Raw genomic sequence first — 16,403 nt, 5'->3', positions numbered from 1 at the left:
GGCAGATCTTTGTATGCTATCGTCTCCAGTCTCCTCCCACTTTGTGACCCCCCCACAAGTAATTACAGAGTGCCTAAATTTTAGGTTAGTAACACTCAACCTTGTGTTACAGTTCCCTGTGTGATTGCCTTATTCCTCCCACATTAGAATTGGAGCTATGTAAAGGCAGGAACTGTGTTTCATTCATTCGGAATCACAGTTGACATGTATAGGGTAGTTTCCAGTTAGCAAACGGTAGTATCTCATTCGATCCAGGCAGGAAGGTGCTATATGGGTGTCGTTGTTATTTCTGTTACTATTATTATCATTATTGTTTCTATTTTACAGATCAGAATCCTGGGGCTTAGAATGGTCATGTGACTTGCTTTGAGTCCACTGACTGGTAAGTGTCAAAGGTGGGATTCCACCTGTCTCCAGGTACTCCACCTTCTGTGTGTCGGTCACGGACCCTTCCTTTGCCAGTCAGCCTGGTGAAGCCTAGGGACCCCTCCTCTTCTCAGAAGAATGTTTTTAAAAGGATAGAAGAAAATACAAGAGATTTTCAAAGAAAACCAATTATACTGAAACGCGATTATCAAAGCTTTTTTTTTTTTTTTTAAAGTTCCTGGACTCCAGGTTAAGAACCTCTGTGTTACAACTATCAGACAAGCAAAAAGCATTTATGTGCCAGGCACTGTGCTTTGGTGATACTAATAAAAAGCAAAGACACCAGTCCTGTCCTCAAGGAGTTTCCATTCTAATGGGAAAGAGAAGCAATATAGGAACAGTAAGGGACATGCAAACTATTTGCAGAATAGATGACAGGTAACCTCAGAAGAGAAGGCACAAAGAGCTGGGGAGACTGGGGAAGACCTCTGGCAAAAGCAGGAATGAGAGCTAAGGCTTGCAGGAGGCCAGGGGCACTGAAAGGCTTGGAATTGCTTTCTCTCAGTCCTCACCCCTGGCTTGGTCTCAGTGGATTCCTTCAAGACTCAGCTTAGGGGGCAGCTAGGTGGCACAGTGGATAGAGAACTGGCCCTGGATTCAGGAGTACCTGAGTTCAAATCTGGCCTCAGACACTTGACACTTACTAGCTGTGTGACCCTGGGCAAGTCACTTAACCCTCATTGCCCTGCAAAAAAAAAAAAAAAAGACAGCTTGAATTCCACCTTCTACAGGAAGCTTTTCCCTGTTCCACCTCCAACCCCCAGTTTTCTTTCTGCCTACTCTGCCTGGATTTTATATATACCCATTTACATACTTCTTATTTCCCCCATTAGAATATAAACTCTTTAAGGGCAGGACTGGTTTTTCCTTTTTTTTCCTTTCTGTATCTCCAGCTTTTAGCACAATGCCTGACGGGTAGTTCAGGTTTGTACAAAACCTTTTTGATTTTATGTCATCAAAATGATCCATTTTACCTCCTGGAAACCTCTCTGTCTCTTGTTTGGTCATGAACTCTTCCCTTATCCATACATCTGACTGGTAATGTCTTCCAGGCTCCACCAATCTGCTTGAGATATCGCCCTCTCTGCCTGCATCATGTACCCATCCTGAGCTTATCTTGATATGCAGTAAGAGATGTTGGTCTGTCTCTAGTTTCTGTCAGACTACTTTCCAGTCTTCCCAACAGTTTGTGGAATGGTTCTTGCCCCAGTAATTGAGATCTTTGGGTTTATCAAACACCTGGTTACTCTAGATTGGGCTTAAAAAATGCCTTTTGGGGGCAGGTAGGTGGCACAGTGGATAGAGCACCAGCCCTGGATTCAGGGGGACCTGAGTTCAAATCTGGCCTCAGACACTTAACACTTACTAGCTGTGTGACCCTGGGCAAGCCACTTAACCCCAACTGCCTCACAAAAAACAACAACAGCAACAAAACCAACCAACCAAACAAACAAAAAAACCCCTCCCAAAAACAAACAAACAAACAAAAAGAAATGCCTTTTGGTTGACCCTAATGCAGTTCACTGCAATCACCTATGGGAGCCAGGAGGCAGAGGTGAGATAGGAGAGTGTTCCAGATATGGGGAGCAGTCCGTGTAAAGAGAGAAGGACTCTGGTGGCCAATGTAGTTAGACATAGCATTCCTAGATGGGAGGGAAGCATATGAAAACTGTGAAGGTCATAAGGGGACATATTGTAAAGAGCTTTAAATGCCAAATAAATAACTTTATATTTGATCCTGGAGATCCCTAGCAACAAAGCCTTGCACATAGCAGATGCTACTGAATTGAAGTGACTAGAAACGAGGTTTGGTTGTCCTGTGATCTAGCTGGGGGTGACTTCCCTTTTAACCCTCAGTTTCTCCCTGTCAAATGGACCAGGTGGTTTCTAAGGTTCCTTCCAACTCCAGAACCCTGTGATATGTATCCAGACCTGTCTTTCCCACAAGTTGTACCCAGAGATGCCGTCAGACACCAAAGTAGAATGCTCAGGCCAGATCTATCCCTGGGCAGTCTGGCCACTGACCAGAGTGTGCAGAAGCTCAGAGCTACTGTTCAGAGGGGCAAACAACACCATTCCCTTCCCCTCACCCTATCCCTATCTTGCCAGACTTCTCAGGGAATATGGTGGACTCAAAGGCCTCTGGATCTTGTCCAGCCCTAGAAATATGAACCCCATTGACTTTGGAGGGGGTCCAACCTTGCCAGGGGGAGCAGGGGAGTTTATACCTGCTACATGGGCACCGTGGCTTAGCCAGATGTGGGTGGGGATTCCCTAGCTAGGTGTGGGTGGTGCTTCTCCTTCCCAGGAAGAAGGAGGAGGAGGAGGAGGAGCAGGGTGTGTGTCACCCTATTGCTTTGGGCACCTGGTCATTGTTCTGGGGTTGCCTCTCACTACTGTGGGAGGTAGAGTGAAGCTGGGGTCTCTTCCCTGGAGCCTTCCCTGTGCGTTGTGGACAGAGCGAACCCTATGTTGTTGGCCCCTCAGACTTCAGAAGATGGAAGATGGGGCTCAGGTCAACCCCAAAGAGTTCAGGAAGAAGGGGCCGGTTAGATCCTTATCCTGGAAGACATCAGTGGAGCAGACTGGACTATTCTTCTCCAGGGCCACTTTTTTGTGGAATGCCACCAGGTAAGTTCTAGGCCCTCAGGGGAGAGAAGAAGGTCCCATCTTAGAAGCATCCTTAGGAAAGGAGGGTGGGCTTTGTCTACTTATTAGTGTTTTCCAGAGAAGGGGACCTCTGGTTCTCCAAACCCTGAACTGAGAAATTCCCTGGACTCATAGAAAAGGTTAGAGATTGTCTAATCCAGTCCTGCTCCCACCATTTTGGTTTTATGGAGGGGAGAATCAAGTTCCAGAAAGGTTAGGGTCCAATAGGAAGACCATAGCCGAGCTGGTCTCCAGACCCCCGTCATAATTAAGCCCCATATTTGGAGTCAGAATCCTTGGGTTCTGCTTTTCGTGCTTGTACAACCTTGGCCAAGCCCTATTGTTAATCTGGGCCTCAGTTTCTTCCATTGTAACATGAGTGGATTGCACTGGAACAGCCCCGAACATCCTTCCTAGCTCTGAATGCCAGGATTTCCAGGCTTGGTTTGGGGCTGCTCCCCATGTCTCCATGGGCCCTCCTCCCCCCAGCTGTGGCTCTGATCACCCTTTGAGTCCTCATGGATCCTAGGAGCAAGGGGCTAACAGATCCCTTCTGCCTCGGGGTGGGGGGAGGACACAGTGAAAAAGTTGGGTGCTTGCCACCTTTTTCCTGCTGCCAAGTGTTAATAACAGCCATTGGTGGGGGCTGAAGGGAGGGAAGCTGGGGAAGCCACATCATCTAACAGGTGTTTATGGGAACCCAAAGCCAGGGCCTGACAGGTTGCAGCAGGTCCGAGCATGTGGCTTAAAGGTAGAAGGGAAACTGATGGAGAATGTTGGCTTCTCTGTCTCCTAGGTCCATCCCGGGCATCAGGAAGTTATTCACCATCACCATTCTAGCAGGCAGTGGTGAGTAAGGGCTCCTTCCCTGGGGGCTCCTGGAGGAGCCCCTCCCCCCTGGTCCTCTCTGCTTTGTCCTCAGGTGCCCTCTTGTCACCTGCTTCCTCCTTCCTTGCAGGCTTGTTTAACCCCAGACCGCCTGTGTACAAACACCGGGGACCCATCACCAGGCATTTATGAGGCCTGAGCCTGTCAGGGCCCCGGGAGTTGAGCAAGCCTCATTAAAAGGTGATATTTATGGTGCGTCTCCTGTGCCCATGCACTCCCTGGCTGCCCTTAAGTTGCTGGAGACCAAGCAATGACCCCAGCAGGGCCTGGGGAGGGGTTGGGGGCAGAACAGGGGGGTAGTTTCTGAGAAAGTAAGGGAAGAAAGAGAGGTTAAATGACATGCCCAAATTCACCATGGCAGAAGTTGTGGTCCTCTGTGAGGAACGGGTGGTTATGTGGGGAGGACCTGCCCAAACTGGAGGAGTTGGCCTTGGGCCTTGGGACTGGGTGGGGAGGAGGAGTACAGGGCATTGGAAAAAAGTACTGACTTCAGAGTCAGAGGACCTGGGTTCAAATCCTGGCTCTGCTACTGAACCTGTCTGAGTCTTAGTTTCCTCATCTGTAAAGTGGGAGGGCTGGACTAAATGATCTCTATATGTCTGACGCTATGAACTTGTGTAGGTAGTGTCTGGGAGAGACTGTGCAATGGCAGGATGGAAGGAGAGAGAGGCTCAGTACACCCAGGAATCTGTGAGCTCTTAGGTAGGGCTACTTCGTGAGCACCCGGCCTATGAGATTTGTGCCTATGACTTGGGGGACAGCCAGGAGGCTGTTCTCTAGGCCCTCTGGGTTGGGGGAACCAATAGAGATCTCAGGCTGCCTGTCTGGGAGGGGAGCAGGGCCCCAAATCTCCCTTATTTTGCCTCAGATCTGGACATTGTTGCTTTTCTTAATGTTTATGGATCTGGAAGTGTAAGGTAATTTAGACATCAATTAGACCAACCCTCTAATTTTATAGAAGAAGAAAGGAGAATCAGGAGGGGATGAATGACTTGTTCAAGGTCTCATAGGCAGTAGGTGGGCAGGCAGGTGATTTAGTGGATGGAGGGTTGGGCCTGGAGTCAGGAAGTTGTTGTTGTTGCTGTTCAGTCATTTCATTTCTGTGCAAATCTTTGTGATCCCATTTGGGGTTCAGGAAGACCTGAATTCAAATCTGGCCTCAGGCACTTACTAGGAATATGACTCTGGGAAAGTCACTTAACTTCTATTTGCCTTAATCTAATGGAGAAGGAAATGTCAAACCGCTGTGTTATCCTTGCCAAGAAAACCCTATGGACTGTGTTGGCATGTGATGGATGTTCCACAGGGTCATGAAGAGTTAGACATGACTAAACAACAATAAATGCTGGTTGGTCTGGGGCAGCTGGCAAGGATACAGACAAAACATTCTAGTGGAAATCGAAGAGGGAGAGAGAATTCCGGCCTAGTGGAGGTGGTCAGGGAAAGCTCCAGGGAGAAGGTAGCATGTGAGCAAAAGGCTTCGGGGGAAAGGGAAGATGTCTGAAGGGCCGAGAGAAGAGGGAGCACCTCCCGATCAGGCAAAGGGCCCGGAGTGACTAGTTATTGCAGAAGGCAACATGTAATTCCATTCAACTTAGCAAAAATGGGTTAAGCAGGGGGCAGCTAGGTGGCGCAGTAGATAGAGCACCAACCCTGGATTCAGGAGGACCTGAGTTCAAATCTAGCCTCAGACACTTAACCCTCATTGCCCCACCAAAAAAAAAAAATGTATTAAGCACCGAGTGTGTGCCCAGTATTGTATTTGGACCTGGTGTTGCAGAAACAAAACCAAAACAATCCCTGCCCCAGAAGATCTTCCAGTCTATTGGATTATGAAACAAATAGTGGGCGAATTTGGCTGGGTTATAGAACAAAGGAAAAGGAGTACTGTGAAGTAGACCTAGAGACATAAGTTGGAGGCAACACTGGGGAGGTATTTTGATGCTAGGCTAAAGAGTTTGTACTTTTTCCTCAATAGGGAACTAGCAAAGTTTTTAAGCTGGGGAATTACTTAGCCAAGAAAATTTTAGGAAGATTATTTTAGCAACTATGAAAACAATGGAACAGAAAGGGGAGAAGAGGCAGGGAGATCGTTTGTGAAGCTATTATACCAGGCTAGGTGAGAGTCAAAATGACTTCAGTGGTTGTTTCTACATGATCCAGCAATGAGTCAGCCTGGGTTCCACCAGTGTGGAGGGTCAGAGGTGAAGGAAGAACAGCTAAATGGCCTAGTGGACAGAGCTCTGGACTTGGAGTCAGGAAGACCTGAGTTCAAATTCAGTCTTAGATACTTACAAGCTCTGTGCCTCTGGGTCAGTCATTTATTCTCTGGCTGCCTCAGTTTCCTTAACTGTAAAATGGAGGTATTAATAACACCTACCTCCCAGGGTTGTTTTGAAGATCAAATGAGATAATATTTGTCAAGTACTTTACAAATCTTAAAGCATGATATTGTTCAATTGTTTCAGTTGGCAGACTCTTCATGACCCCATTTAGGGATTTCTTGTCAAAGATACTGGAGTGCTCAGCCATTTCCTTCTCCAGCTCATTTTCTTGTTGTTGTTCAGTTGTTTCATTATGTCCAACTCTCTGTGACCCCATTTGGGATTTTCTTGGTGGAGAAACTGGAGTGGTTTTCCATTTCCTTCTCCAACTTGTTTTATAGATGAGGAAACTGAGGCAAAAAGGATTAAGTGACTTGCCCAGGGTCACACAAGCTAGTAAGCATTGAAGGTCAGATTTGAACTCAGGTCTTCCTAACTCTAGGCTCAGTGCACGATCCACTGCACCACCTAGCCGCCCGTGATTTAAATTATTATTTAGTAAATGCTTTCCACCGATAATACGTTGCTTCCTGCATTACTCAGATGCAGTGGATATATGTGTGTACATAGTTAATATAGTTATTCTTATTATTACTGTTAGCTAGAATGAGAAGAATAGAGGCAGAGCTGGGAGCAAAGGGTAGAGGCAGGCACAGAGGTAAGGCTGGGTCTGGGGGATACCAGTGGTCAGAGGAGAATCTACTTGTTTACATGTTGTCTTCTCCATTAAATGATGAACTCTGGCTTTCCTTGAAGTCTCAGTGCTTAGGATATAGTAAGTGCTTATTGCCTGACTGACCAAACTAGGTTGGAAGAGCTTAGAGCCAGTCTGGAGTTTCCATGAGTGAGAGGGTCCTGCTATCTCCTGCTCTGGTCAGGCAATGTAGACTATTGTGTGAGGGAAGGAACCTAGCTGCATTGGGGTCCTTCCTTAAAATGGAGGTGCCAGGAGGAAGTAAGGGGCTTTAGGGGAAGAGGGATTTTCCAGGGTGAGAAAGAAGTAGAGAGAGTTGGGAACAGACCCAGAGAGTGAGGAAGCTTTGGGAGTCACAGTGACCAGAACAGGGAATATTCTCTATGAGGACTGGTAGAAGGATCAAGGGGGGAGATAGGGGGTGCCATAGTGCGTAGAGCGACCAGCCTGAGGTCAGGAAGACTCATCTTCATGAGTTCAAATCTGGTCTCAGACACTTACTAACTGTGTGACCTGGGCAAGTCAATTAACCGTTTGCCTCAGTTTCCTCATCTGTAAAATTAACCGGAGGAGGAAATAGTAAACCACTCCAGTAACTTTTTTTGGGGGGTGAGGCAATTGGAGTTAAGTGACTTGCCCAGGGTCACACAGCTAGTAAGTGTCAAGTGTCTGAGGCCGAATTTTAACTCAGGTCCTTCTGAATCCAGGGCCGGTGCTTTATCCACTGTGCCACCTAGCTGCCCCTCCAGTAACTTTTCCAAGAAAACCTCAAATGGGGTTACGAAGAGTTGGACACAATTAAAAAATGACTGAACAACAAAGAAGGAGCAAGAAATTTTCAGCCTGGTGAAGAGAACATATTAGTTAGTATTTAAACAGCTTTCTTGTGGGAGTGAGGGCAGACTGACTTTCCCTCGCCCTGGGCATCAGACTAAGAGCAAGGGGTGGATGCCACAGACAGGCAGATTTAGCCTCAGTGTAAGGAGAAACTTCCTACCAAACTTCCTCAGAAGTTTCTAGCAATTCCTCAGAGCTTTAAAGTAGTGTGGGTTGCACTGGGGGCACTGAAGGCATTAAATCAAGGTTAGATAACTATTTGTTGGGTGTGTTGTAGCAGAATTGTAGTCAGTTGGTCAACTAGCATTTATGAATTGTCAGGTAATATGCTTTTGTTGTTGTTCAGTTGTGTCAGATTCTCTGTGACCTCATTTGAGGTTTTCTTGGCAAAAGATACTGGAAGGGTTTGACATTTCCTTCTCCAGCTCATTTTACAATTGAGGAAACAGAGGCAAACAGGGTTAAATGACTTGCCCAGGGTCACACAGCTAGGAAATGTCTGAGCTCAGATTTGAACTCAAGTCCTCCTGACTTCAGGCCGGGCGTCTATCCCCTGTGCCACCCAGCCTCTTAGGTAAATACTGACTAGTCAGAGAAAGACAAAAGGAATCATTTATGGGATCATAGATCAAGAGGTAGAAGGGACCTTAGAAGTCATCCAGTCCAATGTCCTCATTGTATAGATGAAACTGAGACCCAGAGAAGTGATTTGCCCATAGTTAGACAGGTAGTAAGTGGCCGAGCTGGAGTTGAAAGCCAGCTTTGACTTCCAGCTTTCTCTATGACTCCATCCAGCTTCCCTTTAAGGATTGTTCCAGTAAATGATGGGCAATTTGGCCTCTGAGGTTCTTTCCAACACTGAGAACTTTTTATTCTATGAATATAGTGAAGAAGTAAGAGATCCCCTGGAATAGAAATTTAAGGAGACAAAGGGTTAAGAACTCATAAAGCCAGAAGCAATAAGACTTTATTAACTAGGGGCAGCTGGGTGGCACAGTGGATAGAGCACAGGTTCTGGATTCAGGAGGACCTGAGTTCAAATCCAGCCTCAGACACTTAACACTTACTAGCTGTGTGACCCTGGGCAAGTCACTTAACCCCAATTGCCTCACTAAAATTTAAAATATATATGTATACATACATACATACATACATACATACATACATATATATATATATATATATATAAAGAAGCTAAGATCTAGAGAGGAGGGCTTCTGAATTTTGATCGCCAATGCCCAGTAGTTAAAAAAACTTTGAACATGCATCCCCATCTCACAGGGGAAGTTACGTGGTTGGGGTCCTTAAGTATTCCTCTGTAAAGAATTACAGCTGTTGGCACACAAGCAACATACTCCTTCCTGAATGGAAGGAAGGCCAAAGCTTTTATAGAGGATAGACGGGGTGACCACCTGACAATGGAAAGTTCCCTTTGGGGGTGGGGTGGGAAAAGCTCGAATGAGGGGTGGTGGTCCTGACTTTTGGAGCTATCTTTGTCCCGGGCACCACTTATCTCCCCCTACTTTTTAGGTGTGTCCATCCTTCAGTTTAGCTTTTCAAGGAGAACACCTGTGAGTTACCCTAGACCCATATCACCATCATGGTATTATGGTATATTTACTTATTTATGAGTCATATACTCATATAATTGTAGTAATAATGATGTATATTATAACTCCCCAAATAGAACATTTAAAAGGTTAAAACAAAAATGAAATAATACAAAAATGATAACTAATATTTCCATAGTGTGACGGGCCAGGTGCTTTCCAATGGTTATCTCACTGGATCCTCGTCACAACTGTGGGAGACAGGTGCTACTATTATTCTCATTTTACAGATGCGGAATCTGAGGTTGACAGAGGCTAAGTGAGTTGTTCAGGGTCGAGTGTATGAGACCAGATTTGAACTCAGGTCCTCCTGAACCAATATTTGATCCTTTGGTCAATAGGAATCTACTAGAGTCAAAGCAAGTCAACAAACATTAATTAAACACTGGTTATGTGCCAGGCATTGTGCTGATAACTGGGGGTACAAAAAGAAAGACCATCCCTGCCCTCAAGAAGCTTACATTCTAATGGGGAAAGAGCGTACAAGACAATGAAATTGAAAGCGGGGGACGGGAGAATTACCCACATAGAGTGGAGAAAGAAACCCAGAGTGTCAGGAGTGGGACCCAGAGGGGAATGAAGGGGTGAGTGGGCCCTTCCTTAAAATAGAGGTTTCAGGAGGAAATGACCAATCAGAGGAAGGAGCTGATGGGGCGGAGGGATCTTGCAGAGCGAGAAGGCTGCTGGAACATGATAAAGAAGTCCCGAGAGTCAAATATGGGCCCAGAGAAGAAGGAAGAGATTGTTGAGGACGAGAGCATGGAGGAAGGACTGGAAGGGAGAAAGACCAATTCAGCCTGGGCTATTGCAACAATCTAGGTCAGAGGTTATATTCTCCTTGTTTTGGGGGGTTTTTAAAAAACATTTTGTGGGGCAATGGGGGTTAAGTGACTTGCCCAAGGTCACACAGCTAGTAAGTGTCAAGTGTCTGAGGCCAGATTTGAACTCAGATCCTCCTGAATCCAGAGCTGGTGCTTTATCCACTGTGCCACCTAGCTGCCCCGAGGTTATATTCTCTTGACCTGGGGTAGTGGCTGCGTGAGTTGAGAGGAAGGGACAGATGTGAGAACCGAGGAGTTAGATCCAAGAAGATTTGGTATCTGATTGTATGAGTTGATTTGAGGTGAGCTCCAGTCAATGATTGGATGATTTAGAGTTGGAAAGGACCTTAGTGGTCATCTAATCCAACCCCCCCATTGGATAGAGATGGAAATGAAAGCTCAGGAGGTGGGATTTGAACCCAAGACCTCTCATTTCAAATCCTGTGCTCTTTCCACTGTCCCTGGTTTCCTTTTCTGCCTTCAGACCTCTAGTAAAACCCTTGCTGCTGCCCTCAGGAAGCCTGGCCCATGTGGGTGGCTATGCAGGTGACTTATTGGGAGGAAGAGAACAGGACATCAGATCATTTGGCTCACATGCCCAGGAGAGAGCCCAGAGCTCTGGTGATGGCAGTTGATGGGGGAGGAGAGGAGGTCAGCTGACTCGGTGACTGCTACATCTCTGTACCTATACTCTGTGATGCTGCTAGAAGACCTGTGGGGTACCCTGGTCTTTTCTCTCTCTCTAAAATGTTTCATTGATTCTCTTTTCTTATTTTTATAATCCATCAGTTCCTGATGACTCCTCTCCACCCCTGCCCCCCAGTAGAATTCTCCCTTATAATAACAATTAAGCAACAGAAATCAATACCTGACCCCTTGGCCTCTTTTTCAGTTTTGCCCATGGTCCATGGAGGCCTGCTGAACTTGAAATCGATGGTAGAGACCATTACAGGGAGGAGCGCCATCCTCTCTTTTGTGGGCTACGGCTGCTACTGTGGCCTAGGTGGCCGGGGTCTGCCCATGGACGAAGTGGACTGGTAAGTTCCCTCTGCTCCCCAGGGCCCAGGGTTCGTCCCCCTGGAGCACACTGATGATAGAGCCAAGCTTCTGGTTCTCCGTGGGTACTGATCCTCATGGCTGGGCAAGCTCCCCACCGGGGCTCAGATGGGTAGTCTCCCCCATTAATCAGGAGCCTCCCTAACACAGTCTTTTTTTTTTTTTTTTTAGTGAGGCAATTGGAGTTAAGTGATTTGCCTAAAGTCACACAGCCAGTAAGTGTTAAGTGTCTGAGGCAAGATTTGAACTCAGGTCCTCCTGAATCCAGGGCTAGTGCTCTATCCATTGCGCCACCTAGCTGCCCCCAATACAGTCTTTCAGATTCCTGAAAACAGCTGTCTTATCCTCCCTGAGCCTTCTCAGTTCCCTCAGCCATTCCTCACATCTTATGGTCACCTCATCATCCTGGTTTCTCATCTCTGTATAGGTCATTTTTCTTTCTTTCTTTCTTTTTTTTTTTTTGGTAAGGCAATTGGGATTAAGTGACTTGCCCAGGGTCACACAGCTAGTAAGTGTTAAGTGTCTGAGGCCAGATTTGAACTCAGGTCCTCCTGACTCCAGGGCCGGTGCTCTATCCACTGTACCACCTAGTTGCCCCAATGAATGGGTCATTTTTCAAGGTCATTCTTAGAATATGTGCCCAGGGCAGACCCCAGAAACCATGATAGGATGTGACTAGAGCTAAGAAAAACTCTGGGCACTTCCAGAGGCTGGGGACTGTGCCTCTCCTCTCAGCCTGGGGCCTTCCTGACAGCAGGGACTGTGTCTCCTTCCTGGCCACAGTAGGATCTCCCCAAGAACAAAGACCCAGTGCCCCACTCCTTCTGTATTCTCCCCAGCTCTTGCCTAGGTGGAAGTGTAAACACAGACTGCTCTGCTTACCAGAAGGATTGGGGGACATCTTTCTTGCATGCCTGCATGCTCATCCCATACCCCTTAACCTGGCTCCCAGAGACCATTGTGTTCCACTAGGCCTTCTTCCTCTTTTTTTTTTTTTTTTAGATAGGCAATGGGGGTTAAATGACTTGCCCAGGGTCACACAGCTAGTAAGTGTTAAGTGTCTGAGGTCAGATTTGAACTCAGGTCCTCCTGACTCCAGGGCTGGTACTCTATCCACTGCGCCACCTAGCTGCCCCGGCCTTCTTCCTCTTAGCCCTCTTCCCTCTCCTACCAGCTCTACGACTGCAGGGCTCTTTTATTCCTTACATGTAGGACCTCTCCCGGGGTTCTGCACAGTGTCGGTGGGGACCGTCTTGTTGACTGAAGGCGACCCAGGCTCCTTGCTCATACTGTTAAAATCACATGGTCCTTGCCTGAACCCTGACCTCCCTCTCCTGGTTTCACATCAAGCCAGTATTAAGGGGGAGGGATAGGGATCCAGGAATGGGAAGAGGTCGGGGAGGTGCCTGGAGGAAAATCCGTTGTAGTAGGAGGGAGGAGATGTGGATTCAGATGCTAGTTCTGAGACTAGTTCCAAGCATTTATTAAAGGCCTATTCTGGGTAGAGTGCTGGGCCTGGAGTCAGAGAGACTCATCTTCCTGAGTTCAAATCCAGCTTCAGACATTTACTAGCTGTGTGACCCTGGGCAAGTCACTTAACCCTGTTTCCCTCAGTTTCCTCATCTGTAAAATGAGCTGGAGAAGGAAATGGCAAAGTGGTCCAGGATCTTTGCCAAAAATCAAAACCAAACCAAACCCAAATGGGGGTCATTTAAGGACCGGCCATGACTGAAAAACAACCGAACAAAATTCTGTGTGGGGGGCAGCTAGATGGCGCAGTGGTAAAGCACCGGCCCTGGAGTCAGGAGTACCTGAGTTCAGGTCTGGCCTCAGACACTTAACACTCACTAGCTGTGTGACCCTGGGCAAGTCACTTAACCCCAATTGCCTCACTAAAAAAAAAAAAAATTCTGTGTGGAGTACCGTACTGGGTGCTAGAGACAGGATTTGAACCATGTTCTTCACTCCAAGAGGAGGGCAGAGTGGAGCAGCGGATTTGAACCCAAGTTCAAATCTCAGCTCTGTCACTTATTTGTGTGACCAGGGGCAGGGTCTCTATAGGCCTCAGGGTGCTCTTCTTTGAAATGGGCAGAATAACCCTTTGAGCCCCTCCTTCAGTGGCTCTCAGATGGAGAACCAGAACAGGCCTCAGAGGCCAACCCCTCCCTTTCCCTCTAATTTCCATTTTTAGTTGTTTCATATGTGACAAAAGCCACCAGGCACAAGTATTTCCATATGCACAGAAGAACAGAAGAGGAGGCTGGGACAGAAAGTCTGTTACATTGAGCACACATTTTTTAAAGAATACAATAAATTGTCCTTCGGTTTTCTTTTGGGCATTTAAAAAAGAAGTGCTATAGGGACACTCTTGTTTCTTTCCTTTCCCATTTTTTGCATTCCTATTACAAGTCTCTTCCTCCCAAATCCTTGCCTGCCTCCCCCCTCAATTAAAAACAAAACAAAACAAAAGCCTTTACCTTATAATAAAAAAGCATTGTCAAAACCAAAACAAGTTCACACACTAGCCACTTCTGAAAGCATACCTCCCATGCAGCTCCTGGAGGCCCCGCCTATCATGTGATGTCAAACACTGTCTATCATTGGCCTTCTCCAACTCTTTTCATTTGATGGAGGCTAAATGACTTGCCCAAGGTCTCACAGGTAGTGTCAGAGGCAGGATTTGAACACCGGGCTTCAGACTTCAGAGCTCCTGCTCTTTCCACTGTACTTGTGTTGCCTCCTGTTGATGCTGAATTACTTTTAAGTGACTTTGAATGTCACGGCCCCTCTTTGGGCCTCAGTGTCCTCATCTGTGAAATGGGAGAACCAGAGTTGATGACCCCTAAGGCTCCTTCCAGCTCTATCTATGAACTTAGGACTCTATGGGAAGGTGGGTGGGAACCAAGGAGGCCTTGCTGTGGTCACTTTGTTCCTCTGTCCACCTCCTCGCCCCCATCCCAGGTGCTGTCATGCCCACGACTGTTGCTACCAGAAGCTGTTTGACCAGGGCTGCCACCCCTTTCTTGATCGATACGAATTTTCCATCGACAACGAGACCCAGGCCATCACCTGCAGTGAGTCTGGCTTCCTCTGGAGGGTGGGTGTGGGGCAACCACCTCCTGCTGGCCTGAGCCTTCAGGATGGGGGCTGATGAGAGGAGACTTCCCCGAGTTCTATACTTCCCAGGATCAGACAAGGTAGAATAATAATAACAATAACAATGATGGTGATGCTAGCAGTTATTTCCAGAGTCCTTCAGAGTCTGCAAAGTACTTGCAAATGTTATTTTTTTGTTTTGTTTTGTTTTGTTTTAGTGGGGCAATGAGGGTTAAGTGACTTGCCCAGGGTCACACAGCTAGTAAGTGTCAGGTATCTGAGGCTGGATTTGAACTCAAGTTCTCCTGAATCCAGGGCTGGTGCTTTATACACTGTGCCACCTAGCTGCTCCCTGCAAATGTTATTTCATTTGTTCCTCACAACAACCTGGAGAGGCAGATATGCTCTTATTATCACTCCCATGAGGAAACTGAAGCAGACAAAGGTTAAGAGACTCATCCAGGATCATACAACTATTAAGTGTCTGAGGTAGGATTTGAACCCAGGTCTTCCTGACTCCAAATCTGGCACTTTACCCACTCTATCCACCTAGCTCTTCCCCCTAGCCTATACCCAGCACCAAACCACCCCAGGGGTCAGTCTACAATAAGTCAGCTTGATAATGAAAGTAAGGGGTCATGGCTAGTGGAGAAAGGGCTAGCCCGGGAGTTGGGAAGACCCAGGATCTCATGGCTGCGTTACCCTGGGCAAGTCATTTAATCTTTCAAAACCCTTGGTAACTCCCTGAGACTATAAATTATAGCGAGTTATTGATCTGTATTGATGAGAGATTCTCTATACCATCATCTGTCAAATGCTTATTATGAGCCTGAAACTTCAGAAGGTGGGGGAGCTGCAAAGACAAAAAGGCATACTGGTTACTGCCCTCAAGGAGGGGTGGGGAAGGGGAAAGATACAAATAAGTGCTGTGTTCAAGCACCTGCTCCCTCACTTCCTGGATGAGTCAATTCTTTCCCTGGGCCTCAGTTCCTTTCATGTAAAATGAAGGATCTGTCTAGATAACCTTTACAATACCTCCAATCTCTGATATTGTGTGTTCTAAGGGCCCTCCCAGCTCTGACATCCTGTGTTCTCAGGGCCCTTCCAGCCCTGACATTCCATGTTCTAAGGCTCCTCCCAGTTCTGACATCCTGTGTTCTAGCCCTGACCCTCTATAATTCTCAGGTTCCCTCCACACCCCAGGTGCTAGCCCCAAGTCCATTGCCTCTGCCCCACAGGTGATAAGAATGAGACAGAGTGTGACAAGCAGACCTGTGAATGTGACAAGAGTGTCGTCTTGTGCCTCAACAACCAAATCTACCATGAGGAATTCCGCAATTACCTCAACATCTACTGCAAGGGAAACACTCCATCCTGCAGCATCTACGACCCTCTGCCAGTGGAGATTGAGTGTAAACACATCCCTAAGACGCCACCTCCACCTACCTAAGCAATGTCCCCTCCCCTGATCCCCAGGGAGAAAGCTAGGCCTGGGGAGGGGCCTGATCCTCAGTCCTGGTGCCTTCCTGGCATACTGGTCTTGGGGTGTGAGCTGAGACAGAGCACGTCAGGGGAAAGTGGGCCCAGCAAGAAAGGGCCAAGAAGAAATGTAGGCACAGGGGTGTCCTGGGCACTTATGTGCCAGGCAGGGCCCTGGGAGGGCTCTCCATGACCCAGACCTTGGGGTCCAGAGGCCACAGGAAAAGTTAAAAGACAAACAGAACAGGTTTGACTCCTTTCTGGGCCTGTCGATCTTATCTAGGTTCACCTGGCCCCCTCTTGGCCCCTGTTCATGGTCCCTTGACATCTTGTGTCCTTGGGGCTTTTGGGGCCTTGGCTGATTTCAGGGCCTTTTAAGGGTAGGACCTACTTGCCCTACCCCTGCCCTACGTGCTCTAGCTATCAGCCACCATCCCACTGACCTCTGACCTCTGGCCCTAGCTCACACAGTCTAGGCACATTTACCATCAGGTTTCTTATCATCTAGGTTTTCTTATGATCC

The 16,403-nt window shown here is 47.3% G+C and overlaps 1 protein-coding gene across 1 annotated transcript; it reads left to right on the top strand.

The window, feature by feature from the left end:
• The first annotated feature begins 2,923 nt into the window (after positions 1-2,923).
• PLA2G2F (phospholipase A2 group IIF) lies at positions 2,924-15,851 on the top strand. The gene is made up of 5 exons (XM_043999123.1): positions 2,924-3,057; positions 3,872-3,924; positions 11,142-11,286; positions 14,267-14,379; positions 15,640-15,851. Exons 1-5 carry the CDS (start codon positions 2,924-2,926, stop codon positions 15,849-15,851), a joined length of 657 nt encoding a protein of 218 aa, XP_043855058.1.
• Positions 15,852-16,403: the final 552 nt, after the last annotated feature.

This window comes from Dromiciops gliroides, chromosome 3 (genome assembly GCF_019393635.1).
Source record: "Dromiciops gliroides isolate mDroGli1 chromosome 3, mDroGli1.pri, whole genome shotgun sequence".
NCBI classification, from domain to species: domain Eukaryota; kingdom Metazoa; phylum Chordata; class Mammalia; order Microbiotheria; family Microbiotheriidae; genus Dromiciops; species Dromiciops gliroides.
The sequence above is the reverse complement of the archived record's forward strand: the minus strand, read 5'-3'. Positions and strand labels throughout refer to the sequence as shown.